General features: G+C 40.4%; 1 protein-coding gene across 4 annotated transcripts; it reads right to left on the reverse strand.

The window, feature by feature from the left end:
- On the reverse strand, positions 1-27813 carry HDAC2 (histone deacetylase 2). Of its 4 annotated transcripts, XM_072739345.1 has the most exons (15): positions 27549-27750; positions 19531-19712; positions 17834-17946; positions 16677-16794; positions 14734-14808; positions 13994-14132; positions 11442-11583; positions 7968-8060; positions 7779-7887; positions 4698-4838; positions 4362-4470; positions 3416-3546; positions 2428-2583; positions 1036-1093; positions 1-371 (listed from the first exon to the last, which is right to left on the reverse strand). In XM_072739345.1, the coding sequence occupies exons 3-15, from the start codon at positions 17906-17908 to the stop codon at positions 341-343; spliced, it is 1377 nt and encodes a 458-aa protein (XP_072595446.1). In that variant the 5' UTR covers positions 17909-17946; positions 19531-19712; positions 27549-27750; the 3' UTR covers positions 1-340. The 4 variants fall into 4 exon arrangements, with proteins under 4 accessions (XP_072595446.1, XP_072595417.1, XP_072595428.1 ...); XM_072739316.1 differs by lacking the exon at positions 19531-19712 and having other exon boundaries at positions 27549-27813; XM_072739327.1 differs by lacking the exons at positions 19531-19712; positions 27549-27750 and adding an exon at positions 27266-27285.
- Between the last annotated feature and the right edge of the window lie 34 nt (positions 27814-27847).

Genomic DNA, 27847 nt, shown 5'->3' on the forward strand with positions numbered 1-27847 from the left:
TCCAAGTACAATTTTTTAATAAAGATAATTACAAAAGATGGAAAAATCAGCTCAGAAAGGCCAATTACTTCTTTAATAGATCAGTTTTTGACATAATAACTCACATCAATTTTAAATACTATCACATAAAGCATGGTGGAGAAAAGAAATTTTGCTTCATAATTAGAAAACTCACAATAAAACTTGCCAAGAAAAACAAAAACAAAGCCATTTTGAAAATAAATACAGTCCATGCCAAAGTAGTATAAAATGAAGCCGGAAGTCTTCAAAAAGAAAAAATTTTTCTTCCCAATATTTTCTCACTCGTTTATGGTTTCTGAACTTGGTGAGACATTCAAATTCAAGGGTTGCTGAGCTGTTCTGATTTGGCTCTGTTAAGAGACAACATAAAACATTAAGGCCCCGTAGGGTCACGGCCCAAACACACAGTGTCCTGACTGTTCCCGGAGTACTGACTACCTTAAATCTTCCCAGTGATTTTACAATCTAGTCCACGTTATCCTATAAAGGCTAACACAAAATCAGACGAGGTCAGGGATTTATATGCTTTCTGATGATAAAAACCTCAATTATGATTCTGCTAAATGTAACTGCATGGTCAACTGTTTTATGCTAGCCCCGTGTTTCAATTTATCCACTACCCAAAACTAACAAAATTCGTGTACACAAAGAAATAAGAGCACCACGAAAAGATCACATAAAGTTATTAGCAAAAGGTCCGAGATACATTACATACGAGGGTACAAACCGATTTACGTTCAGTTATACAGTATTACGACTACCCTTTACCATCTTCTAAGGCAAGCTACGTGAGTAACAGACGAACAGACAACACAAACGGATGGTTAAGACGGCATATGTTACAGATTACCTTATGTACCGATACGGACTAAAATTTAGAGCACTTCATACAACTGATGCTCTCAATCAAGTTCAGTCCAGCACTTCTCAAAAGAATACGACACATCCACACCCAAAGTCAATGTATTTATTTTTACAGCACAGAAAAGTTACTCGATACGGAACATAATTTACCCTTTGGTATCTGTTTTTTCACCACTACTGTCCTTGGATTTATCTTCTTCCTTAACATCTAAAAACATAAATTGGGAAGAGAAATTGGGAAGAGATTGAAGCCTATTTTTAAATATAAAATATGTAACTTTAAAATAAAATATAAAAAGCTGCCATATGCAATCTTACGATTCATGAACTCAGTAACCATCTATTTACACTTTGCTGAAAGACAGAGGTTCAAGGGGCCGATGTAACACAGGCCCTGCCCCCGTCAAGGTGCTTCCCCTCTACACCATCTCAGCGGGTACGCCGTGGACAGGTCGGCCTACAGACCCGCGCGCAGCACCGAGCGACGGCGCTGGGAGAGGCTACCACAGAAAAGTGACATTTGAGAGGTGTCCTAAGAATGAAGAGCTTTTGGGTGGTAAAAGGGATGAAGTATCCAGAACAGAGAAAAACTTAAGACGACTTTGAGGCAAGGCAGACTGAATAGGTTAGGAGGGAGAACTGAAAGACCACCGGGACTGAAGTATGTGAGAAGAGGGGAGAATCAGGTAAGATAAGCAGGCCAAGTCCCGGGAAACTCGACCATGGTCATAAAGATCAGGGAGACAGCAACATGAACACTGCAAACGCAGGTGGTTAAGTGTTAGGAATACAGGTATTTAGGATACCGCGGCGTTCCCTAGCCAGGAGCGGCTCAATCTAGCAATGCAGGCACGTAAAACCCTGTAATGAGGCATTATAATGTATGTTAAATAAAATGACCAAAGTGTGTTTAAGTGCTCTGCGAACTCAGATAAAAGATAATATATTCTGGTACTAAATTTACTGCCTAAACCATCGTTTTGTCAAAAGACAAGCTAACGGCATTTTTAAGTTAAGGTATCAAAGTATTATACCTCACCTCCAACCTAGCTTCCAAATCTCCTCCGATTTTCCCTCAGTTTTTATGTTCTCATCAAATAATTTCTGGGCAAAGTCCACTCTCTCAGCTTTTTCACAATGGTGAAATTGGTCTAAGGATGTTTTATTCCCATCAAATAAACTTTTAGGTAGTTAAAGACTATCTTAGAATTTCAGCTCTGCTCAGAATACAAATGGGTCTATAGAACCCCTCTCTGTCTTCTTACCGGATCTCTACCATAGTGTGATGTTCATCATTTTGTGCCTCTGTCAGCAAGAGACGGTAAGAAGGTTTTCTATATTATAAAAGCAAACAGAGCTCTAAATAAAAGATTTAAAAGGTAAGCACCATTTACCTGTGACACAGGGGACAAAGGTCATCTACCCAGCAAAACCACCCCCTTTAATACTTGTGTAATTGGCTTCAGATTTCATAAAGAGTTGAAATGAAGCTCCTTTTTAAAACTTATAATTAAAATAGATTTAACAAAAAATAAATCTGACCTGCTTTTTTGTCCTCTGTTTCCTTCTTGTCTTCTTCAATTCTAGCTTTCTTTGCTCCTTTCTTATGATCGGCCACATTTCTACGTCCTCCTTCTCCTTCATCCTCCGAATCTGAGAATTCTTCATCACAAGCTATCCGTTTGTCTGATGCTCGAACTGATTATATAAGGATTTTAAGAAAAGTTGACAAAGACGGTCAGAGGTTTAATTGTTGTTAACACACTCAGGTACAAATGCACCAACCAATTTCTACATCTAAAAGTACAGGGTAACAGATACTTAATATTTTTAAGATTAGAACTGAATGCATGGTTTGTTCAATACTGAAAATTTAGATCGGAGGCTAGGAAGAAATAATTCAAAGCAACATGAAAAACATTTGGGGATCTCACCAAGAAAAATTTGGAGGGGAAAAACTATGTTTTACTACTAGGAGGTGGGGATAACGTCTTTTTCAAAGGACTAACCGTTCATCTTAGAGCTAAAATGAAACATAGACAATATTAAAAATATCATTACTACCAAGTATGTTAGAAGGTCTACACCACAATAGCATACCATTATGCTAGAACTCTGGCAGGAAACATTAAGTGGAATGGGAGGCTAGAGACTCAAACGGAAGGTGCTTGATGTTAGTCAACTCATCCTACTTTGGATAAATGGTATTACTTTTCATTTCATTCCCAAATATACAGGATTTTTTTTTTTTTTGAGAAAGCATGTTTACATGTATGCACATGCATGGGGAGTGGGGGTTGGAGGGAGAGAGGATCCCAAGCAGACTCCACAGCCAGTGTGGGGCTTGGTCTCACAACCCTGAGATCATGACCTGGGCCAAATTCAAGAGGTCAGATACTCAACCGATTGAGCCACCCAGGCACCCCCTTGATCACACAGAGTTACATGAATTAAAAACATTGACATTCAAATCAGGTTTTAAGACATAAGAAAGTTGAATGTAACAATACACATCAAGGCATTATCTTACTAGAAATTCTCTTGTCTGGATCTTCTCCATCTTCATCTCCGCTGTCTTCATGAACAGCGTCTTCTGGGATTGCTTGCATCTGGACGCCAGGTGCATGAGGTAACATGCGTAAATTTTCAAATAAACGCTGTCTAAATTACACATGCAAATTTATTAGATAAAATTCATTTCATGTTCCTCTTAAATGTAAGAGGAAATATTAAGAAAACATTTCATCTTTTACCTGACTTAACCTATGAGTTAAATAATAATATAAAAGCATGACATTCAGACTATCATTAACCCATTTAATCCTCAAAATTTACAACTTGATACTATTTCATCCCCCATTTCAAAAATGAGAAAATATAAGCCTAAAGGCAAATTAACCTGCCAAATGTCACAAAGATTAGTGTGTTGGCAGAGAAGACACAAACTTGGGTCTGTATAGTACAACAGACAGATCTCTAAACACTTTGTTCATGGAGATAAAGTTCTACCAAAAAGTTTCTTTTTTTTTTTTTTTAAAGATTTTATTTTTATTTATTCATAAGAAACACAGAGAGAGGCAGAGACACAGGCAGAGGGAGAAACAGGTTCTACACAGGGAGTCCGACGTGGGACTCAATCCTAGGACCCCGGGATCGTGCCCTGAGCCAAAGACACACGCTCAACCCCCTGAACCACCCAGGTGCTCCTACCAAAATGTTTCAAAAAGGAAAATTTCACTTTTTTGTAAGGCAAGAAAGTATACAATTTACAGTGCCTTTTGAAATTTAAAAATCCATTTTGGTAGAAAATGGAAATATTTTTGAGCTACGAAGCACAAACGTTTTCATTATCTCAAAAAAATTAAAAGAAATCAGTCATCTTAACGTTTCAAATGCTTCTGAAAAAGACAAAGGAAACATCTGATATATAGAAATAAAGATGAAATGTTTATCAAATCAATTCAATGGTCTCTTACTTTATCTTTTCCATATATTCTGGAGTGTTCTGGTTTGTCATATTTGAAGGACTAATATGCAGTTTGAAGTCCGGGCCAAAATACTCAAAGTAATCATTATATGGCAGTTCTATTAAAAACAATAAAATAAAGTAACATATTAAATAAAAGCTCAGTTTTCCCCACAACTCCACGCACAAAACCCAGATTCAAGCTGTGAAACATTCCCCAAGACAACGTTTAAAAGTGAACACAGAGGGCATTTATTAAGTGACTGCTCTCCTGTTCACGTGGCTTTAGAAGCTCATCATCCACCCACCCACATTTGTATGTATGGGTCTTAATGAGAATGCTTACCGTTGGGAATCTCACAATCAAGGGCAACCGCAGTCTCGTACGTCCAACATCGAGCAACATTACGAATTGTGTATCCACCTCCCCCAAGCATCAGTAATGGTAAATTGAAAGTTTTCACAACTTCTACACATTTAGCATGACCTGAGACAAAAAAGATTTGGCTAACAGCAAATCTAAATATTTTAGCAGTTTGAAAAATAAGTTTTAAAAAGATAATAAATGCAAACAGTTTTACATAAACCAAAATGGCTTTTCTAAGTATTTAAAGAATATGCAAAAATTTCAAGGAATTTTTAGTCTAAGATTTTTTAATCAAATACCTTTCATACAATGATATATACAACTCAGATACAATTGGCTATTTTAACAAGTGTCCCTGACAGAAAATCAAATTATACCATTAAGATTAAAAATATGAACAGAACTTTATGCAGATATCATCAGATCGCAGTACTATGGATAATCTTAGCTAAGATTATAAAATTACTACCTATTACATGAGGAACACTTCAACAAATTTCTACGTGTAGAAACTTGAACAGAAAGTAAACCAAATATAAAAACAAAATATTTTCTTTGCATAAATGTGATTATTCAATAATCAATCATAAGCTAGTTACCAGTATTACGGATATATCAAAAATTCAGGCATACAGATCAATCTTTAAGAAAAAAACCCTTCAATTACAGAAAAAAATCATGCTTACTAAAGAATGTTTGGTATAATCAAGTACACAGAAAAAGCTATCCGAAACTCCATCATCCAAAGATAGTCCATTTCCATTAAGTATTCTTTAACTGTTGCACTATGAGACTCATAACCCAATTTCTATTGCTGCTACTGAAAAAACAGTCTTCTTAGATAAAAACCACTTCGGTATTTTTAAAGACAAAGTAAACAGAAAGTTACTTTATAGACCTCTGAGTAAAAAAAAGTTGGCTAAACAAAAACACTTTTCCTTCTTCTCAAAACCTGATAAAAAGGACTATAAAGGAATTTTTTTAAAGGCTAAAACTAAAACCTATAAAAAAAGAAGAATGGCAGAAACACAACAGTAACAACATAAATGAAGATAGAGAGGAGATGGACAAGAGGTAACGGACTTCAGAAGACCTGAGAAATCTAAATTGAAGCTGGCAGTAGAGAAAACTTAGAATCTAAGATCTAGGATTACAAATACCCTTATGCTTTATACAACTGAAATTCTAACAGTTGAAATGTAGATTACTGTAAAACACTACGGTATAGGCTTTATGAATGCTATTACTAATGCATGAAAGCATTAAAGCATTTTCAAAGAGCCAGGCAGGACATGAAAACGGACAGTTAGTACCCATTGTGTACATTAGGAAGATCATGTCCATTCTGAGACCAAGAGGTGGTTATCAACACATTAAGTTGAACGATAGAAAACTGCTATTTGACTGCCATTGATCTACCAAGAAAAGGGGGAATCAAGTTTGTACTGGTTCAACCTAAGAGAGGCAGAACAGATTATACCACAATTCTAATGCTAACTGGGTATAGAAGCAATCATAACATTAAGTAAAAGAATTAAATATCTGGGTTTAGTTATGTAACTCCATTTAAGCCAAGAGTCATTTTAAAAAAGTTATAGCTGAGAATTCTTCACATCTTACGAGGTAATTAAGAACAGCCACTTGTTAAAGTTCAAAAGGAAAACAACTATAAAACCATATACAACATTCATCATTACTGACTCTCATATAACAAATTTTAAGAACTTATTAAATAAAATTCACGATTTTTCCTCCTACCCTAGTAGTCCCCTCCATGATGGTGATCTTTCACTTTGGTCTGGACTCCTAGTACACGTTAATTCCAACACTTGATCAAATTTAAATTTTGGGTTGCTGCACTCCTAATCCCCCACACATCTTTTCTCAGAAAGCTACTTGGGAATGTGCTCTACCAAAATGAGACCAGAATTAAGATGAAGACAGAGGAAAGAGTAATGTGGGAGGGAAGGCAGGCACACAGAAGGGAAGCAAAGAGCTCCTTGTTCTACCAAGCCTATAGGGAGGGGATACTCATCCAACAGTAACAGGTCAGAAGGCTATTCTTCAAGAAGGTCAACGTAATGGAATACTTGATGCACCTGAACATCTGAAGCTACTGAGTTTAATAATGAGTAAAGAAAAAGCTAAGTAATGAAAAAAATCAGGCAAGAAAAGTTATACAATAAAGAAAAATTTGTTAAGCTGAACATGCTTTAATGTTGATGACACTAAACACTGAATGCCACAACCAAAATCAGATTTAAACTGCAAAAATTAAGATACTGGAAGAGTGTGTGCATGTGTTGGGAGACAAAGTGGTGAAAAAGACCTGAATCCCTCCCTCTTCTTCCATGATGGGAAGTGAATAAACAAAGCTGAAATTGAAAAGTAACAAAGTTTGGGGCACCTGGCTGGCTCAGCAGGAGGAGCATGCAACTTTTAAAGATTTTATTTATTTTAGACAGAGATACAGACGTCAGTCAGCAGCGGGAGGAGCAGGGGGGAGACTGAGAGAGAGAATCTCAAGCAGAGTCCCCCACAAAGGGCTCAACCCCATGACCCCGAGATCACGACCTGAGCTGAAATCAACGGTCAGACGTTCAACATCCTGAGCCACTCAGGAGCCTTGAGGAGCGTGCGACTCTTGATCTTGGGGTTTTGAGTTAAAGCTCCATGTTGGGTGCAGAGATTGCTTAAAAATAAAATCTTAGAAAGAAAGAGAGGAAGGAGGGGAAGGAAGGAAGGAAGAAGAGAGTCTGCGTGTTATCTGGAAAAAGATTGACAATGGCTGCCTTGGTTGGGACTTCAAGCAGCTTTATAAAACTATTCGTGTATGAATGTACCGACAAAATAAAAACCACCTAATTTACTGAAACAAGACTATAGTTATCAAAATCAATTCCAAATGCATACAGACATTCAACAACAACAACAGCAACAACAAAAACAAAACATAGGGTTCTGGGTTAATAGGCAAAAAATTAAAATGACAACTTTTATGAGTTCTTGGAAAGAAAAAAAAAATTTTTTCCTGGGACTATCACCCAGGAAACAGCTTACCTTTGACTGTCAGATTGAAGCAACCAAGCCTATCACCAGACAGTGAGTCTGCACCACACTGTAGCACCACAGCACTGGGTTGATACATCTCCATCACTTTTGAGATAATCTATGTACAAAATAACAAATGTTACCTTCTCTAAAAATATTTTAAAATTCCATTTTAATTTTGAAAAGAATAATACTTACAGGCTTAAATATTTGCCCATAGGATTCATCATCTATACCATCTCTCATTGGAAAATTGACAGCATAGTATTTGCCTTTTCCTGCACCAATATCCTAAAATGCATGAATAAACAGCTCTTAGCGTGTTTCATAGTAAAAATGTTTGCGTGTTTATTAATATTTTTTTACAGGATTAAAAAACTAGGCAACAATATCAAATTCTGAACTCATCTGTTAGGTTAAGAAAGGAAATAATAGGGACCCCTGGGTGGCTCAACGGTTGAGCGTCTGCCTTCGGCTCAGGGGGTGATCCTGGGGTACCAGGATCAAGTCCCACAACAGGCTCCCTGCAGAGAGCCTGCTTCTCCCTCTGCCTCTCTGTATCTCTAAATAAATAAAATCTTTAAAAAAATTAAAAAAAAAAAAAAGGAAATAATACAGAGTAAGTCTATATTTCAATATTAATGGATTGCTTTATTAAGCTGAAAAGAATCAATTCCAATTAATTTGTAATGGTTATTTTGGGGAAAAAGAAACTTAACAATTAAAGGCAGTATATTTGACCAAGAAATTAATCATGAACAGAATATGTAAGACATTATGGAAAACAGACACCCTGAGCCAAAGAACCGTGCAGGACAATTGTCTCTATAATGCAGAATCCTCCTTTGAAGCTCACTTCATGGTATAAGTTTATTTATGTTGAAACAAAAGCTCCAACTGTCCTCAAGTTTTGACAAATGCAGACTAAAGCACCAAAATCTGCTCTATAATTGGGTTGAAATAAAGTCTTATTTCTACTTGTTGAATAAATAACCACTCTTGATATTAACATTCCCCAAAGAAGTAAGAGAAACTGAGAGCTGGGTTCAGCAACATACACACACATGCGTATACCCTAACACTGCACGTACTATGCATATGCATCATGGACGCGCAGATGCGTGTAAATCTACCTATATGCGCTCACACACACACAGAATTCCTAGAAGAAATGGTACAGTACAAAAATGCTACAAAGTATGTTCTTTTTCTAAAAAAAATATTTATTTATTTGAGATAGAGCAAGAGAGAATGTACTGGGTGGGGGAGGAGGAGTAGGAGAGGAAGAAAGAGAAGCAGGCTTCCCGCAGAGCAGGGAGCCCGACACGGGGCTTGACCCCTGGACCCCAGGATCATGACCTGAGCCTAAGGCAGAAGCTTAACCAACTAGGCCACTCAGGTGCCCCCAAATAGTTCTTTAACTGCAACACGAAAGGACTGGTGGTGGCTGATTCTTACATTCTTAAATTAAGTCTCAATATATGTGAATCTTTAGGATTACTAACGCTTTTTTACAAGTCTCCCCTTATCTCTCATATAATGATTGAGTTTGATTCATTTTTAAAAAGCATAGTTTAGGGACGCCTGGGTGGCTCAGCGGCTGAGCCTCTGCCTTCAGCTCAGGACACGACCTCGGGGTCCTGGGATCGAGTCCCGCGTTGGGCTCCCTGCATGGAGCCTGCTTCTCCCTCTGCCTGGGTCTCTGCCTTTCTCTGTGTCTCTCATGAATAAATAAATAAAATCTTAAAAAACAAAACAAAACATAGTTTATCCTTCAACATTATAGTTATGATCCAAATTCCAATGAAGAAAAAAGTGGAATTACATATCTCCCGCAACAATTTTTCTTGAAGAAACCTAAAACGCTTAACTAAATACAAACCATTTAGATGTTGATAAACTAAAGCACTGTGAATCCGTAAAATTCTGCACTTTAAAAAACTAAACTCCTGGGACATATTTTGACAGTAAAATTTCCGAATACAGAGAGTTGGTCAGCACTTCTCACTCGAACCAAAACCTGGCGCCTCAGCTGCTCCCTTGTTGCACCAAGCTTTCTCCCTTCCATTTCTTACTCCTCAACTGCTACTTTACCATATCTTTTTCTTCTACTTAAAGACTCCCAATCTAATCGATACAAGCAATGTTAACAATGATCTAAGCTCAGAGTAGCTTTCTTTTCTAATTTAGAATGAACCGGCAGGTAGAAAAGGGAATGTTTATTAACATCCAGAGATACACACAAGTTTTATGAAATTCCAAATAGTACTCCATGTATAATAGTTTTGATTCCCTTATAAAATTTTAGGGACACCTTTATAATAACTAAAGGGAAAATATGCTGACATTTCCTATAGTAAGTACAAAATCTTTAGTGAATAAAAGAAATATTGAAAGTAATTCTATAATCTTTAAAAGATACCCGCTCTCCAATATGTTCCAACAACTTTAAACAATAAGAATACTGTCAGAAATTAAAACAGAGGCCATGTTTTGCCATTTTTGATTATACTTAAAAGACTTAGTTTAAGCTTAAAACTGCGAAGGTTTATGCTGAATTTCTACCGGGTGCAACGGCTACACACAAAGGAATTCTACTGGTTAGGGTAGTGAGTGGTTCTCAAAGTTTAGTGCGCAGAATCAGTTCCCGAGGCCTGACAGGATGTCCCCAGGAGATGCCGATTCCGCTTGCCTAAGGCTCATACTCTAAGCATCACTGGTATGTAAGTTAGGGCCAAGCGGAGAAACGCACTGACGGAGCTAGCAGGCATGGAACTGAAAATACAAATTTGCAATTTTAAAAGCCACATAATTTAAATTCCAACAAATTAAAACGACTGACCTACTCATTTGTAAGATTTCACCATCGTGACTCTTACTGAAAGAGCACCATCTTGTGGTCAAATAAAGAAAGCACATATTTGAAAAATAAGGCTACTCTTCAAAATATTAGTTACTAAAATAAGCTGTAATACATACCACAGATTTGAAAAATAACCTTAATTTAAAAACTCTGAACTAATATTGAATGCCACGATAAGAGAAATTTCCTCTACAACCCAGGATGAATTTGAAAACAGTCATTTAAATCTTGGAATAAATTTTCAACATGCAGGTAGTTTGGGTCAAGAAAAGCCAGCGAAGCAAAACTACCGGAGGAACTTTGTACAAACAAGATGTGACCAGTGGTTTTATACTCATAAAATAAAAGAGCACTAAACAGGGGGGGAGGGGGGGATTAAAATAAGACCTATTAAACCAAGACTAATCATAAAAGGGGGGGGTAATACAAAAACCTAAAATAAAATAGACTTAGTTCTATTTTCATCCACCAATCTTTACAATCAACAGCAATGCTGGCTACTGTCGAGTACGTTTTGAAGATCCAAATAAACATCAAGACAACTGCTTCTGTGCTTCACGGATGTTCAAAAATAATTATTCGACCAAAGAAAATGGCTGAGCAAAAGTCCTCTCAGTTCTCACTAAATTTTTGCTTATAGTCAACAAAAGTGAATTCTAGCAAATGTTATATAGCATATAAAATGACTCAATTCTGCATATAAATTTTAAATGACTCTAGAACAGAATTAGTTTAGATATAGGATTATTATCTTCTTCAGTTCTAATATTTATATCATAATATTTATTCAGATAGAAATTCAGTCTTACCCTCAAGTCTCCTGTTCCAGGAAAGTACTCCCCATATTTATGGAATGATACAGTCATTACACGATCTGTTGTGTAAAAAGCTTCTTCAACACCATCACCGTGATGGATATCAATATCAATATATAACACTCTCTGATGATACCTGAAAATAAAGCATCAGTTAAGTTTTTAAAAGGTTTTAAATGAGAACCAGGTTGTTCTGAAATGGGTTCAGAAGTATTTTTGAGCTCTTCCATTTCAGAATGTTGAATCCTTTCTCTTAATTTCCAGCCTAAGAGACCATTCAAACATCTAAAGTTACAAGACTGAGCCTCCGATCTTCAAATCCTCTCTTCAGCCCCAATATAGGTAAGAAAAATGTACTTACTCTCTGTGAAATCTGTCCAGTTCTACATGTTTTAGAAACATACTACCAGTTCCTATATATTAACAACTGAAGATTATACTGCACTTACAGGATGGATGATTACTTTAAAACATCTAATAAATTTTCAGTATTATAAAACAGTGGTTGGCAATCTACAGTTCATAGCCCAAATCTGACCAATGGAGTCTTTTTGTAAACCTTGAGATAAAACAGTTTTTACATTTTTAAATCACTGAAAAATAAAATTAGAAGAATATTTCATATGTGACAATTTAGGGAAATTCAAATTCCAATGTCCATAAATAACGTGTTACTAAAATACAGCCATGCTTATTTGATTATAAATGATCTATGGCTTCTTTTGTGCTTGCAACTGCAAGTAGTAGTTGTGACAGAAACCATCTGGTACTCTCGTCCCTTCACGGTGCTGCCTGGAGCACTAAACACTGCAGCAGTACAGTTACAACTCAAATACATTTCAAGGCCACGTATATCACCATACTGTGACATCCCATTACCAATACATACCCATATCAAAACAAAAGGAAATGAACCCTGAATGTCATCCTTCTATGGCATAATAATGGAGTATTATTTTGTTATTGAATAAAATGGCAGAGCATTGCATGTTTATTATAGAAGGATACCACCACTATGCTAAAAGAAAATAAACAAACTGACATCAGACTAAGGACCCATGATAATATCCTCAACTCACAGGAAAGCACCATTCAGTAAAGAAAAAAAAAGCACGGGCCACCTAGGTGGCTCAGTGGTTGGGCATCTGCCTTGGGCTCAGGGTGTCACCCCGGGGTCCTGGGATCAAGTCCCACACTGGGCTCCCCGCAGGGAGCCTGCTTCTCCCTCTGCCTGCACCTCTGCCCCCCTCTCTCCGTGTCTCTCATGAATAAATAAAATCTTTTTTTTTTTTTTTTTAAAAAAAGCAGAATGTCTCATTATAGATTTTCTTCACAAAAATAAGAGGTGTTAGCCAAGTAAATTTCTGAGTGGTTCATAAGTGGCTTATCAACAGCCGATTAAATCATGATAGATCATGACAGTTAAAGAAATATGCCTAGACAAATTAGGTTAAGCTTGTTTAAGGGTCTACGCAGTCAAGAACCACTGCTCAGAGACGGAGACACAGGAACCAACACCAACAGTTGGTTGAATTAAAAAACAAGCAAATAGGGGATCCCTGGGTGGCTCAGCAGTTTAGCACCTGCCTTCGGCCCAGGGCGTGATCCTGGAGACCCGGGATCAAGACCCGCATCAGGCTCCCTGCATGGAGCCTGCTTCTCCCTCTGCCTGTGAATCTGTCTCTCTATCATGAATAAATAAAACCTTTAAAAAAAAAAAAAAAAAAACAAGCAAATAATTTCAAGTGGTTTTCCTTGGCTCTCAAGGAGTTAACTGAAACATTTTAGCTGTTTATCTGAGGAGGTAATACCAAATTTTACATAACTAAGAAATTAGCCTCAATAAACAATATGCATGGAATAACTACAGGCAAGAATATTTTTTGATACTGACAAAAAACTCCTTCACTACAATCTGAAGTGGAATCTATTAAGACATGTTACAACTGATAATGGTTTAAAAAAAAAAAAAGAAAGAAAAACACCTTTGTAAATTTCCAAATTCTAATGTCCCTCTATAGATCTCTCCCTCAAACTGCAGTCGGGGATCACTGTAAATCTATCTCCTTTAGTAATTTAGAGATAATTATACCCATTAATAAAGAACAAAGCCCCATTCCATGTGGAAGCTAGGCAATTAGCTAGATTCATCAATAAACAAATTTCCTTTAACACAAGTTTCAAATTCTGCCTTCAAAAGTTAAAACTTAGAAAATGTTAGAGCATAAACTTCCAGAGTCATGTCATCTTTCATTAGTTGAAACTGTAACTCAAATCTAAATCACTGAACGACTTCTAGGTTTTTTTTAAAAGGGTGTATTTAATGTGAATTTTATAGACATGTATGTGCATTTCTCATGCTTATTATAAATTCAAGGAATGGGAAAATGTTCTGTATTTCTACATTGGTTTGTAATGAATCCATAGAAAACTCAGCACTGAACTATTTTTCACCCACCATTTCCTTGATATTTTTTAAGTCATAGATTTATATCATTTTAATTAAAACTTTTCCATAAGAAAAATATCAACATAAATTAACCTACTTTAGTAACTCAAGGATGGCAAGTACAATATCATTAACGTAACAGAATCCTGACGCTTCTGATTTCTTAGCATGATGTAATCCTCCAGCCCAGTTAACAGCCATATCAGTTTGTTGTCGGTTTAACTTCACAGCACCAGCTAAAAAAAAATACAGGGTAGACTTCAAAAGTGTTTAAAATAAAAAAATTAATATAACAAGACAAAAGCCCTACAGCAAAGAGTATGCCACGTATAAGTAAGAGTTTAAAATTACGAAAAGGATCATTGTCTAGGACACTTAACATCAGTTTCTCCTTAGGTAAGTATTATCCTATAGCTGTGATCTGATTAAATAAGAGTATATATGGAAAGTGGTAGCCAGAAGAGAGGTAGAGGAGAGAAATCTCTAAGTGAAAATACAAAAGTAAGGAACCTAAAAAAAGTTCGTGTCATTACGATCATAAAACATGGGGTTTATTTTTAAAGAAAGAAATCATTACTTTATTTCTCTTTTAAAAAGTGAGCTCTGTGCTAACATGAGACTTGAATTCACGACTCCCAAATTGAGGCACAAGCTCTACCACTGAGCCAGCCAGGTGCCCCAAAGATGGGGATTTTTAAAGACAACTGTACTATAAACATACAGATCACTTTTTAGTATCAAAATCCATTACCACTAAAACGCTTTGCTTTAAACAGGTAAACCAGAAGATTAATACCAAGTTTAAATCAATCTTTAGATCTGAATCAGGACACTTACCAACTGAGCCACCCGTTGAGAGCTGGCAAAACTCAAAGAGTCCGTCAAACACTGGACAGTCTTCTCCAACATTAACTGTGAAAGACGGATTTCAGTTACAATCCATTCTACGAATTAATGAACTTTTTTCTTACAAAAACTATTCCTTACAAATATTTTTATATGATGTAATCACGGATCACACATCACAGTAGAAATCTAAAGTTTGCTATTTAAAAATATAATTTATCGTTTTATCCAAGGTAATTTTAAGTGTTATATGTAAAACATCACCACCAAATCCTACCAGGATAATTTGTAGAAAATCTCAGCTCTATTATCAGAAGATCAATAGCCACCAAAATATAAAAGGTATTTGAATCATTTAAATTAAAACATGCACTTAAATCTTAGGCATTTCTCCTAAAACATACGATAAATTAATCAGGGTTCTAAAAAATTTAAACAACTTTAGTTCCTTTATGATTTACTTTTTCTAAAACTCCTTAAATGCACAGAACATCCATAACTTTGAAATATATTTTAGTGAGTACTAAAAAGACAAAGCAGCTGGCTGCCTACCCAATCTTAAAGGATGGTAAGAATTAACTAGGTTCGGAGCAGCCAAGACATAGAAGGAAGGGGTATATAAAGCACAAGGAAACAACACGGGTACGTGACACATTGCAATAGATTTAGTTCCTCAGTACTGACAGGATAAAAGGGACATATTATGTACATGGCCCATTCGCAGCCTCTTCCCACCCCAATTATAACCTCTTCAAAAATAAGGGTAATTATTTTACATAGCTTTGTATACCCTTAGTTTATTAGCATGATAATGAAAAGCTTTTAGTTTCTTACTATTTAAATATAATCATAATCTTAATATAATTCAGTATTATGTATTAAATCAATCCTGTTAATTCATTTGCCATATCTACACAGGACTTTTAATCTAAGCCTGAACCTCTATCCAAAAAAAAGGTATAAAAAATATGTTCTACATGCATTATAGCATTTTATTGAGTAAATGAAATAACCTAAGGTAGAAATGGGTACAAAGTTCTATGAACGTGTAACTTATCTAGCCACTACACCTATTTTAGTATCTGAAATTGTTCTTCTCAAAAAAAAAAAAAAAAATCACTCAAGTCTATCAACAGAACTGCTGATGAGAATGAACTTCAGTATCATGCTTTAAAAAAAAAACTGTTTCAATCATTTTAAGACATTTCTCATTCCACTTTCAAGCCAGGCAACCGCTAATAACAAAACACGTATCTATAAAAGAGAGTATCATGTAGAAGAAAATCAAAAGCTTCACTAACAAATGGAACAGATTATGTATTAACAATCCAGATGAACTAAAACACACAAAGAGAGGTAAGAGATCCATATATACACCAAGCTAAGGCCAATCCAAGTATACTTTTTTAAAAAAAGGCAGGGAAGTAAGGTCTCCCCACCAATACCCATCATCCCCAAGATAACATGGGACCAAAACAAAGACTAGAGGAACATCCAGACAGCTCTTGGGCCATCTGGCAGATGGACATCCTAATTATCCTTATTCCCAAGAGCTCAGGCTTCGGGTAGATTTTGTTTTGGGTTTTACGATTTTCTTTCCTTCTTTCTGGGAGAGAAAGTGCTCAGGTCCGCGTGAGGGCGCACCCACAAGCAGGGGCAGAGAGGGACCTGACTGCGCTGGGTGTGGAGGCCGACGCAAGCCTCGAGCTCAGCATCAGTGAATCAACTGAGCTACCCAGCCGCCTGTTTGTTTGTTTTTTTAAAGCAGTTTTAGTATTTTTAATTTTTACATTTACTTTTCAAACCAGTAATTAAATAAGGAAGTATCTTCCTCAGGCGGAACACCTACATGTGGATATTCTAATGATATGCTTCTAGAAAATACTCACTGATCCTTAGTAAGATTAACATAGACTTTTAACATAGAAACGTACATCTCTGCATCTGCTTACTATACTCAGACATGTTATCTGGTCTTATTGAACGTAGAAATTTGATGTACTCATCACTGTGGTATTTTGTCATTTCTTCAGCAGTGGCTTTGTGGGGCCTCTGTGAAGAAAAACAAATGTCAGAATGGTGGAGCCACAACTGGTTACATCAGAGTCATCAAACACCAAGTACACAATTTCCCCTAACAATCCTCTCAGAAGAACTAGCTCTGCCAGAAAATAAATTCCAAAGTGAATCCAAATTTATACGTGTATTTCTTAGAAATGAGTAATCAATTCCAAAGCTGATTCCTACTCCTTTAAAGCCATCAGACAGGTCTGACCCTCAATTATACATTCCTTTTATTGCGGTGGAAATGGGTCAATGCTTATAACGTTGAATCTGTTCAGAAACTCTCACTTTCCATCATAAACCGTCTGCTCTGTATCAAGTGAGACTGAGACTCATGCTCAATTTTAAGTCTTTGTTCACAATCTCTTCCTTTCCTTTGCCTATCCTAATTATCCTTATTCCCAAGAGCTCAATTTCATTTTTAACACACTTCTCCCAGGAGGATTCCAGAAAGTATAATCCAACCCCTCCTTTCCTGTAAATATTTATATCTGAAAAAAGTAACTCCTATATACTCAATACTAGTAACTGTTTCAAGTCTTTCTTTTCTCCCCAAACAGGCAAGAACTGTGTCTTGCATTTGTTTACATATAGTTCCACATTAGTGCAAAAGCACTTAAGGTAGGTGTATCCTAAATGTTAGCTGTACTGTACACGTCCACTAATACACTGCTCCATATGTCAGGAAGTATTTGTAGAATTTCCTACATAATTCTTCTGTAATAGTCAACTCTTCAGCAGCGCAGCCAGGTGAACCACTATTGCAACAAAGATATTTAGTTTGCTAAACTGAATTGTTGGCCAAAATGTGAAAAGGTGGGATAGGAGAAACTTTAGAAAAATGGTCGAGTAAGAGGGTTAAAAACCATTCCCACACTGTTTTCTCTGAAGATTAAAACAAAAAGAAGAGTTTGTTTTCTTCCAGAGTTTGTTTTCATCTGCTAAATGCCATTTAAGGGGATTAATAATTTCAAAGTAGATTAAAAAAAAAAAACACTGCTGAATATTTACCAAAAGGTATACTTACGTATATTTCCATTTTTCTATATAAGCCATAATTTAGCAGCAAGTTATGGGTCATGCGGATTCTATGAGGTTTCATGGGATGACCCTGTCCATAATAGTAATTTCCAATATCACCTAAAAGAGAAAAAAGACAACTGAATAGAGAATCTTCACAGTCTAAATTTATGTGTGTGTTCATCATCACAAGGCACTTACCACCTAATCAAGATTTAAAACTGTAAATGATCTCAAATCTTTCAATTTTCAAACTGTACTAGAAAGCCAAGATACTGTGTTACATTTAACTGTGGTAACTCCATTAATACACATTTATTAGAGATTAAAAGCAAGCAAGCTTTTCAGATTTTCAGTTTGCCAAAATTTATTTAGGATTAGCCCTAATAAAATACTTATAAAAGTAGTTTTTGTTACTTAAATTTGAAAATTATTTTTTTGTATTTATGGACAAATTCAGACGCCTAAAGCAAATTCTGAGTTTCATTGTCATTTAAACATTTTACAGCAAATACTGCTTTTTTTTTTAAGATTTTATTTATTTATTCATGAGAGAGAGAGAGAGAGAGAGAGGCAGAGACACAGGCAGAGGGAGAAGCAGGCTCCATGCAGGGAGCCTGAGGTGGGTCGCGACCCGGGGTCTCTAGGATCACACCCTGGGTTGAAGGCAGGTGCTAAACCGCTGAGCCACCTGGGCTGCCCGCAAATATTGCTTCTTGATATTTACTGGCATCCCAGAAATTTTTTACAGTTGGCATTATGGGAGTTAAAACGTTCTACATATCCATATCACAGTCTATAAATTTTTGCTAAATAAAATTTAGGTCCTAAATAAAGTTTTTGCTCTAATAAGACATACTTGCGACATTTTTTTTAAGATAGTAAGAATATTTTTGTCTCCTTCTTCATGATTAAAAGTCGTAAGTGCCAGCCTATCTATAACATCTTATGTACCAATGTATTAATACTTATGCATAAGATTTAATTCAAAATGATCAGACATAACACTAAAACCACAAATTTTCATCTATTGAATTTCAATGAAATCAATACTTTTGGGTACAGATCCAGTGTTTTTATAATAAACAAAGGTTACCTTGGGGTTAAGGAAACCCCTAAAAACATACTATTTTTAAAATGTAACAAGCACCTTTTGCAACAGCTTGTATTAAATTAGAAATCACTTTTAGTATTAATTCTAGTCTTTAAATAAGTAATTCCGAAATTTTATTAGGACAGTCAAGTTGATTTTAATGGCTTGAAGTCAGTCATTTCAACACAAGTTTATACAAAAGCTAGAGCTAAAGAACGCTATTTCCTTACCTTCAAAATAAAAAAAAAAAATCTTTCAAAATCCTGCCTAAATACACACTTTTTTTTGTTTAATAAAAACTGAGAACTCAGAAACTTGTGTTTCTCACTCTTCCATATACTTGATCATGGTTCAGGATGCACATTCCTGCTTTCTTACAGGCTTATTTTATAACTTACCTATTTCTAAATGCCACCATTGCTTGATTTTGTTGGTATACCACTAATTTACCTAATTCTTCACTTCCAACACCAACTGTTCTGAAAACAATATATACACAGCCATTTAAAGTGAAGTCACCTTTCTTAAAACAAGAGCCAACAGGACTAAGACAATATACATAAGTAGCTAAGCAGGGCTAAAGGGATGTGCAACATATTCCTCGCACTTACCACAATTCAGAGTCTATGCATGAAACAAACTACCTTCATAAGGGTCTGCTGTAAAGCTTCCTTGTCTCTACGTGGCTGGCACTACACAGAGGTCCTTGAAAGCAGCCTGGTCTCAAATTCTTAAGGTACGGAAAGTCCACGAGAATTACAAGTTACTGCAAGGAAGGTATTTCTAATCATCACTACCAGAAGAGATCAAGAGAGTAAGAATAAAAAAATTAGTCTTCAAAGAACTTCCAAATGCCTCTAAGATTTACTAATACAAAATGTCTCTAACACCTATCACACTTTAAGATCAAATATGCTAGTTATAGACATACTTAGAATCCAATGGAAAGTCGCCAATAATCTAAAAACAGGAAGGATACCAATAACCTACAGAAGGGAGACTACCGTTTCATTTCTCAGCAAGTCTGTTTAAAAAAAAAAAAAGTGATAGCAGTAATTAACATTTTTCTGAGTGCTCACTAGGAGGTACTACTCTAAGCACTTCACATATATGTTAATCTTCTCAATTAATCACATGATGTAGGTATTATTACTATTATTCCTACAGTGAAGAAAGGTGAAAGGCAGCTAAGTAAGGTAATATCGCCCAAGTAAGCTAGCGAGCAAGCCAGAGGAGCTGGATTCAAACACGTGCCGAGCAACACAGACAATCTTTAGCAGCAGCTACTAGGAGAGCAATGGCACTACAGTCACTAGCAAGAAATGGTAGGGGAAAGCCTGGCAAGAAAATGATATAATATGGAATACAAATATTTTTAAAAAGGCTTAGAGTCTTTGTTAATTTACAGAAAATGAATATAAGAAACTACGTATCCAATTAATCAAAGTTAAAAAAAAAAACAATTGGCTCCTGGATTTTTGTAAGATTATATATAACTTTCAACAAGTTTCTCTGCTTACAATTTAGGGGCCCCAGTACCTTCATAAGTATGCGCACCACCTAAATGACATATGTCTACAGGGGAGCTAAGCCAAAGATAAGTGCTATTTTGCTTATCAAAAATTTCTCCAAAATGTAAGGAGGTTATAAAAAAAAAAAAAAAAACATCTCCCAATGCTCTCTGGCTTAATCCTATTATATCTCAAAATTCTCTACAAGATTGCTTTGTAGCCATCCAATTCTTATTAAACATAAAATGTCTTTTCTTAGTTTCAAGAACCTATAAATTCCAATCATGATTTAAACGGTTAGTAACATAATGGGCATTTTAAATGTTATCTTGATTTTCAACCAAATACACAAAAATGCATTATCAATGAAGCAAACATCCAGAAAAACTAGCATAAGGTGGTTCCTTGAATGCAACAAACTTTGTCACTATGAAGAAATAACCATAAAGAATTAGTTATTTGTAAAACTTGAGAAAATTGCTTATTCTTCAAAAGAAGCTATCAGAATGAAATGGCTACTAAGGTCTACACTCTCTTATCCAAAGTACCTGGGGGACTAGGTGCATTTTAATTTTTTTTTCAGGTTTTATAAATGTAGCATGTTACATCTGCTATATATTATGTGATACCCTGGGGTCTGCACACCATTCTATAATCAAACATTAATATTTTTTGCAGCGGAGATCCCTGGGTGGCTCAGTGGTTTAGCGTCTGCCTTTGGCCCAGGGCGTGATCCTGGAGTCCTGGGATTGAGTCCCGCATTGGGCTCCCTACATGGAGCCTGCTTCTCCCTCTGCCTGTGTCTCTGCCTCTCTCTCTCTCTGTCTCTCATGAATAAATAAAAACTTAAAAAAAAAAATCCATAAAAAAATTTTTTGCAGCAAAATGTGTGAATATTCACAGTAAGCAGAATAAAGATCATAAATATTAATTCAGATAAGCTTGATTCCAAAGGAGTTGCAGATTTTTCTTCCCGTTTTCAGAAAATTTTGAATTTTAAGATTGTAAAATATGCCTTTATTCCTAAAGATAAGTGGACTACAAAAATTATCCAGAAAAAAGAAAAAGAAAGAAAAAAGAAAAAGCTACAGTATTATTTTCATCTTCCACACACTATTTGGCCCACTACTAGCTAAACACTCTGGCCACAGGCTTCCATATACCACTCCCCTGGATTCTATTTCTACCCCTTAGCCTCTGTACACAACAACCTTTACGCATCAGCAGTTTCCCACGTTGGTTCATTCATTTAACAGATGAAGAGACTACTGTGAGCCACGCACTATTCTAGGTGCCTGGGTAAGTCAGTGAACAGGAGTGCTGCCCTAAAAATCCCCCTCTCTCGGGAATAAGTCACCTAACTATTTAATCTGAAAACTGAGGGGTCGTCCTTTATTCTTTATCAACACCAATCAGTTCCAGCTCCATTTCTAATCCAACAAGTTCTATTTGTTGTACTCCCAAAACCGCTCTTAAATGTGTCCATTTCCGTCAGCCACAACCATTATATTTTATATGGACCAATATGCATTCAATTCCTGCTTTCAATCACTCATTCATCACTCTTCACCATCCTTTCTCCACCTGAGTTCTACTTAAAAATCTTTCAGTGGTTTTTCCACTCCCTCAATCAAGTTAAATATCTTCCTACAAAGTTTCTGTGGCCTGGCCCTTTACCTTTACTACCTAGCCTGGCATCCCATTGTCCCCCCACCCCGTGTCTATCTTTTTGCTTAGTGGGCCAAATCCTAACTCCGTGACCTTTGCAGTTTGCAGTATCTTACAGGAAAACTCTTTTAAGGCTGACCCATTCTCTTCCTTCAGGTCTTCCCTGACTTGAGTACCCTACAAAGGTCTCAAATCTTACTATCTAGCATACAGATTTTTATTTCCTTCTTAGGACTTAAATAATCTTTTGTCCACCTGGCACACAGTAGGGGCTTTAAGCCCATCTGATACTGCTAAACCCAAAGTTGATTTCATAAACAAGTATAAACTGCTACTGAAACAGAGAAATGAGACTTCTTAACCAGTACAAAGATCCTTATACTTTTAACTTTTAAATCTGAGCTCAACCACGTTTCAATGCTATTATCATTCCCTAAGAGATTACCAGTTCCCATTGTTTCCTTAAACATTCGTCAACAAAAGCATTTACATGTTTTGTTAGGAAAAAGAAATAACTACTAATATCTTTTGGGGGGAGGTGGGTAGCAGCAGAAGAGTTTAGTTTCACTCTTGTCACCAAAGGAAAGAAGAAAAATCTTTAGGTGTGAGGTACTGACCACCTCTTCTTGGGCCATTAAAACCAGTCAAGGGCAGCCGGGGTGGCTCGGCGGTTTAGTGCCGCCTTCACCCCAGGGCCTGATCCTGGAGACCCGGGATCCAGTCCCACGTCGGGCTCCCTGCACGGAGCCTGCTTCTCCCTCTGCCTGTGTCTCTGCCCCTCTGTGTCTCTCATGAGTAAATAAATAAATAAAAATCTTTAAAAAAAAAAAAAAAGAAAGAAAGCTGTTTTAGGTAAGTGTTACACTCTCCTATGTTTTACATAGTGATGTGCAATTAAGACTACTGGTATTTAGGGGGGCACCTGGGTGACTCAGTCCGCTTCAACTCTTGATTTCGGCTCAGGTCATAATCTCAGGTTATGGTGGGATGGAGCCTCACATTGGGCTCTGCGGTCAGTGCAGAATCTGCTGGTCCCTTTCCCTCTGCTCCTTCCACCCCGCCCATTCTCTCTCTCAGATAAATCAATAAAATCTTTATTTAAAAAAATACTGGTATTTATGAACTACTGCTATAATTCATTTAGCATTCTGATTTGCTCATTACCTATTTTGGAAAAAATGATTACTTATTTTTATGGATAATATTTATCGTACAGCTAGGAACCCGCGCTATTTTATTAAAGGCTATCTACCAAAAGACTTTGGCACCACTGTTACGAATAAGTCTAAGAAAATCTATCCATTTTAGTTGGTTGCCAAATAAATTCTTATAATCTCCTAGAGTAAACTACAAGTATACTGGGAGGCATGGTCTTGGTAACTTTTATATTCTATCTCTGTAGTGTTGAGTGCTTTTCACGGAACCACTAGCCTCCAAACACTTTGATGCACCCTATCAAAGGAGGATGAAACAGAGCACAGAGCAGTGTCTGAACAATCCTGTAAACCCTGTCTATGTATACAGCCCTACTATATGTCATAAAACAAGCACTCAGCGTGACTGGCTTAAAGCTTAGTTAGAAACAAAGTACACTGACCACTTCTACATAAAGTAGTATAAATTAATCAATCAAGAGTTTGATGCTTAAGGGACTGCTCCACCCAGGCGCCCCCTAGATAGAGTATGATAGATGTGAGTATTGTAATAGGAGCCTAACACGGGTTGGTTTGCTAATCACATTTAAGGAGAGAAATCACATCATCTTAAAGTCAGCAGGGATCTCAGACACTAGGTACGTCATTTTACAGAGTATTGATAGTCGTGCGATACGTACAAGACGACCAAGATTTAGAATTAAGTTTTTGGAAACTCTGGAGGGATGGGTCAACCTCTACAGCAAGAAAAGTGACCTCTTACTTCTCCCCAAACGTTTAATGGCTACGTGATCCATCAACGCCCAAAGGTCAGCTGGACCCAGCATTCCAGTTGTCTGAGGGGTATAATGCTGAACACTGTAAAACTCACAGAGAAAAGATGCAGGTCTTTAGAAGTCCCTTTTCTTTGCTACAGTCGTCAAGAGTGTGCCTCATGGTCCCCCTAAGCCTAAAGGTAGGATCCCTGTGGCTACAGAATCTACTACTGCATCTGTCTTCACCTTTCTTCCTTCTACTTGATCAGCAAGTTAAAACCAGCTGATTTAGGCTGGCAGATTTTTAGTTCCAATCCCATCTACACTGTATACCTTCAAGTCTCCCAATTCTTTGGTGCAGAAGCTGCTTTACTTGCATCTTTCCTCACACACACACCAAAAGAAACACCACTACCTTTTTAGGCTGACAAACTAGGGTTTTTTTGAGTGATGAAATGTAAGCTTTCGGGATTAATTGTTCAAAGCTTGATAGCTATACTGCAGCACATTAATCATCAACACAATGATGCCCAACCCACTTGACAACTTCAACATTTTATTATTACCAAAAAATATTCCAAATGAAAGCAACTAAAAATTCCATTCTGAAAATGAGGCATGAGCCTCAGACAACTAAGGCAGACGACCTGATGAGAGATATCCTACGTTCAGTTATGCACCTGGTGTTGGCCGTTGGTGAAACAGCTGAATGGTCTACGGTAAAGTATTAGGCGACAATCAGGACACCTGGTATTTCCACTTTTCCGCTCTCCCTATCAAGTCGGCATCCTGCCCTGGGCATCCCCCCGTTCCTCAGCAAAGGCTCATCATAACGGGGCCCAGAAACAGCTGTTCGTACAACCGCTGCTGAGTGCACCTCCTGGTTCCACAGTGCCAGTCTGGTGCCCAGCGGCGACAAGGGGCGTGGACTTCATGGGAGCCTATCCCTGTCGCTAGCAGCCAACAGCTGCGGGAAGGGCCCGAAGAGTTTCCCCAACTTTTTACGCCTCCCTCCTTTACCCAACCCCTGACACGCACAAGTCTCTAAACCTTAGGAACTACTAGCATCATCTTAAAAATGAACTCATACCCATGGTTAGTGACTTTTCAATTTCATCAGGGAATGCGGGGCTTGGGTTTTACCGCTGCCTCGAAATGTGAATGAATCCTTAAAGAATGATCTTCAAGAAACAGAATTCCTATTAAATCTAAAAGGTATTGCTGCCCTTGCTCCTCCAGGGTGGCATGATGTCGACTTGGACTACACGTGTATGCAGCGCTCTCAGAAGCGGTTTTAAAAACGCAGCTGTGGACTGTTGGGCACCGGCCGTCAACTATCAAACTATCTAGGCTTCTTATGTATCATTTTTAAGTTTTTCCATAAATGCCGCAGGTGGTCATTTTACATAATTGGGCGTCGAGATTCAGCTTTGCGGACCGACCTGATGCGACCTGGCCACTTTCAAGGTAGAACCGCACGTCTGGTGACCTGGGCCTGGAAGGTGTGCCCCCTCCCAGTGCAGGGGCCTCTTGGACTGACCGCGGGGCTCGCAGGTTGCCAGGCCCGAGGCATCTCCACTTCCACACAGTGGGGCAGCCGACTTTGCCGTGGGCCGTACAGCTGGAGCCCACCTGCTCACCTGCCCACCCGCTCACTGGCTCACCTGCCCACCGGCTCACTGGTCACCTGCCCACCAGCTCATCTGCCCACGGGTCACCTGCCCACCGGCCCACCTGCTCACTGGTCACCTGTCCAGCCCACTGGTCACCTGCCCACCGGCTCACTTGCCCACCTGCTCACTGGTCACCTGCCCACCGGCTCACCTGCCCACCAGCTCACTTGCCTACCGGCTCACTGGTCACCTGCCCACCAGCTCACCTGTCCGCCTGCTCACTGGTCACCTGCCCATTGGTCACCTGTCCACCATCTGCTCACCTGCCCGCTGGTCACCTGCCCACCAGTCACCGGCTCACCTACTCATTGGTCACCTGCCCACCGGCTCACTTCTCCACCACCTGCCCACTGGCTCACTGGTCACCGGCTCACTGGTCACCTGCCCACCGGTTCACCTGTCCACCAGCTCACCTCCCCATTGGTCACCTGCACCCCGCCTCACCTGTCCGCCTGCCCACCTGCTCACGGGTCAGCTGCCCCCTGGCTCACCGGCCCACCGGCTCACGGGTCAGCCGCCCCCGGCTCACCTGCCCATTGGTCACCTGCCCACGGGCCCACCTGCTCACGGCTCACCTGGCCCTTCCCGGCCCTCCTCGAACTTTTCCCACCCGAAACTCCCAGCGCCCGGCAGCGGCTTTCGCAAGCCCCGACGCCCGGTGTCATTTCCTGACCGAACAAAGAGCAACAAAGAGGTGGGTGGTGACCGCGCCTGGGCGGGCGGGCGCCGCGGGGGCACCTGCGCCCCCGCCCCGCCGAGCCAGGGCGGCCTCACGCCTTCCAGTCCCGAGCCAGGGGCGCCCGGAGGGGCCGGCGGCGGACAAAGGGGCGGGACGGGGCCGGCGGCGCGGGGCGCGGGGCGCGGGGAGCGGGGAGCGGGGGCCGCCCTGCAGCCCGACCCGGGGCGGGGACCGGGGAGGGGGCCCGGCCGACGCGGGGGGCGGAGCGCGGGGCCGAGCGCGGAGGCGGCCCCCGCCCGGGAGGGAGGGAGAGCGAGGGGCGGGGAGGGAGGGGAGGAGGGAGGGGCGGGGCCCTCGGGGCCGCGGGGCTTTGTGCGGAGCCCGGGCCGGGGGAGCTGCCCTGACCCGGGGGGAGGGGTCGGGCCGGAGCGGGGCCCGCACGGCCGCGGGGGGCAGGGGGGAGGCCGGCGGAGGGGACGCAGGGATGAGGCGGGGGGGGAGGACGCAGGGGGGGGGCCGGGCGGGCGGGAAGGCGGCGGCGGCGGTGGGGAGGCCGGGCGGGCAGGGGGGAGGCCGGGCGGGCGGGGAGGGGGCGTCGGCAGGGGGAGGCCGGGCGGGCGGGCCGTCCCCTCCCTGGTCCCGGTCCCTCCCCGCCCTCCCCTGCCCCCGTCCCCTGCCCCCGTCCCCCTCCCCCTCCCCTCCCCCCCCCCCCCCCGCCCGGCGCTCACCATCGTAGTAGTAGCACACCCCCTGCCCCCTCTCCCCCCTGCCCCCTCCCCTGCCCTCCCCCCTCTCCCCCCCCCTGCCCGGCGCTCACCGTCGTAGTAGCAGCACACCCCCTGCCCCCTCCCCTGCCCCCTCTCCCCCCTCCCCCTGCCCCCTCCCCCCCCCCCGCCCGGCGCTCACCGTCGTAGTAGTAGCACACCCCCTGCCCCCTCTCCCCCCTCCTCTCCCCTGCCCCCTCTCCCCCCTCCCCCTGCCCCCTCCCCCCCCCGCCCGGCGCTCACCGTCGTAGTAGTAGCACACCCCCTGCCCCCTCTCCCCCCTCCTCTCCCCTGCCCCCTCTCCCCCCTCCCCTCTCCCCTCCCCCCCGCCCCCCTGCCCCGCGCTCACCGTCGTAGTAGTAGCACACCCCCTGCCCCCTCCCCTGCCCTCCCCCCTCCCCCCCGCCCCCCTGCCCCGCGCTCACCGTCGTAGTAGTAGCACACCTTCTTCTTGCCGCCTCCCTGACTGTACGCCATGGGCTCCCGCCGCCGCCGCGGGCTCGGGCCGCTCCGCCTGCTGCTGCTGCTGCTGCCGCCGGGCCGCCCGGTCGGCGGGGACTCTAGCGCCGCGGCGGGCGGGGGCGGCTGCGGGCGGAGCTGGGCGCGGAGGCCGCGGAGGCCGCGGGGCGGGAGCGGGCCGAGCGGGCCGAGTGGGCCGAGCGGGGCCGGAGCGGAGCCGAGCGGGGGAGGCAGCGGCGCCGACGCGCGACACTGGGGAGGGGGA

Source organism: Vulpes vulpes, chromosome 1 (genome assembly GCF_048418805.1).
Source record: "Vulpes vulpes isolate BD-2025 chromosome 1, VulVul3, whole genome shotgun sequence".
NCBI classification, from domain to species: domain Eukaryota; kingdom Metazoa; phylum Chordata; class Mammalia; order Carnivora; family Canidae; genus Vulpes; species Vulpes vulpes.